The sequence below is a fragment of the Eimeria tenella genome, genomic scaffold (assembly GCF_000499545.2).
Source record: "Eimeria tenella Houghton genomic scaffold, Eth_scaff3363, whole genome shotgun sequence".
NCBI classification, from domain to species: domain Eukaryota; phylum Apicomplexa; class Conoidasida; order Eucoccidiorida; family Eimeriidae; genus Eimeria; species Eimeria tenella.
In genome coordinates this window covers 1-1626 of record NW_013544380.1, presented here as the reverse complement: position 1 = coordinate 1626, position 1626 = coordinate 1, and the positions used below count along the sequence as shown (strand labels likewise).

Below are 1626 nucleotides of genomic sequence, written 5' to 3'. Positions count from 1 at the left end.
GGCTGGTGCTTCTGCTGCGGCAGGGTTTGCTGCTGCTGTTGCTGCAGCCGTTGCCGTTTCTGCTGCTGCTGGAGCTGCGCGCGTTTGCTGCTGCTGCTGCTGCTGCTGCTGCTGCTGCTGCAGGCCACTTCTGCGAGGCTGCGGGGACTGCAGCGCCGGAGGCCTGCGAGGGGGGCTTCTACTGCATATCGGAGGCCACTTCGGGGGCCCCCGCAGCAGCAGCAAGCCTGGAGGAGGCCCTGGGGGCCTCGGAGGGGGCCCCGGGGGCCCCCACCAAGGGGGGGGCCCCCTGTCCCCAGGGGGCCTTCTGCCCCAGGGCCTCCCGCTTCGCGAGGCCCTGTCCCCCCGGCATGTACTGCGGGAGGGGACAGCTGCAGCAGCCGCAGGGGACTTGTGCTGCAGGCAGCTACTGTGGAAACATGGCTGTCTCCGACAGTCCCTCGGGGGCCCCCGGGGCCTCGGGGGGCCCCCCACTCTGTCCCTCCGCCAGCCCAGGCGGCCTCTGTCCAGCCGGTGGGCCCCTGCACCAGCAGCAGCAGCAGCAGCAGCACCAGCAGCAGCAGCAGCGGCAGCAGCAGCAGCGGCAGTGGTAGAGGCACCGCGACTGTCTCCTTGCTGTCTCCTTCGCGCAGGCCATTACTGCCCCGCAGGCTCCTCGGAGCCCCTCTTCTGCCCCAAAGGTGAGCTCAGCTAGCTAGCTAGCTAGCTAGCTAGCTAGCCAGGTGGCTAGCTAACTAGCTAGCTAGCTAGCTAGCTACCCAAAAGGAGACTCGCGCAGGGCCCCTTTGCTTCAAAGGCCCAGTCCCCAGGGACAGCTAGCTACACACAGCTAGCTGCCTCGCCCTGCAGACTCAACAGCTCCAGCGGCACGAAGAGGCCAGCTAGCTAGCTAGCTAGCTAGCTAGCTAGCTAGCTAGCTAGCTAACCAGCTAGCCAGCTAGCTAGCTAACCAGCTAGCTAGCTAACCAGCTAGCCAGCTAACCAGCTAGCCAGCTAACGGACTAGCGACCCAACCAACTAGCCAGCGAGCCAGCTAGCTAGCTGACCAGCTAGCCAGCCAGCTAGCCAGTTAGCCAGCTAGCTAGCTAGCTAGCTAGCTAGCTGCGGGTGCTTTGCAGGGACTCTGCGGGAGTACCAGTCTGCGCGGGAGGAAAGCGCATGCGGGGCTTGTCCCCAGGGAAGCTTCTGCGAGGGCCCCGGGCAGCAAAGAATAAGTGGAGACTGTTTGGAGGGATTTTACTGTCCCGAGGGCTCGACGGTGAGGCTTTTGCTGCTGCTTCTTCAGCAGCAAGCAGCAGCAGAGGAGACTCTGCTGCAGGCCGGCAGCAAGCAGCAGCAAAAGCGCCCGCAGCAGCGTCCCGGCAGCAGCAAAAACGACCTCTCCACGACCGCTGCAGCAGCACTTCTGCTGCAGGGGGCCCCGGGGGCCCCACGCTGCTGCTGCTGCTGCTGCTGTTTGTCTCCTTTTTCTTAGGACAAGGCCCAGCAGCTCTGCCCCGCCGGCTCTAGCTGTCCTGCTGCAGCAGCAGAGCCCATTGAGTGCGAGCCCGGGTAAGTGTCCACGCCCCAGCCTCGCAGCAGCAGCAGCAGCAGCAGCAACTGCTGCTGCTGCTGCTGGCGGCCACG

General features: G+C 65.3%; 1 protein-coding gene across 1 annotated transcript; it reads left to right on the top strand.

The window, feature by feature from the left end:
• Nucleotides 1-1118: 1118 nt before the first annotated feature.
• Nucleotides 1119-1555, top strand: ETH_00037915 (uncharacterized protein; the record flags this gene model as incomplete). Its single annotated transcript, XM_013379493.1, has 2 exons — nucleotides 1119-1258; nucleotides 1475-1555. Coding segments are annotated over 2 exons (221 nt in total), but the record flags the coding sequence as incomplete, so codon positions are not given.
• Between the last annotated feature and the right edge of the window lie 71 nt (nucleotides 1556-1626).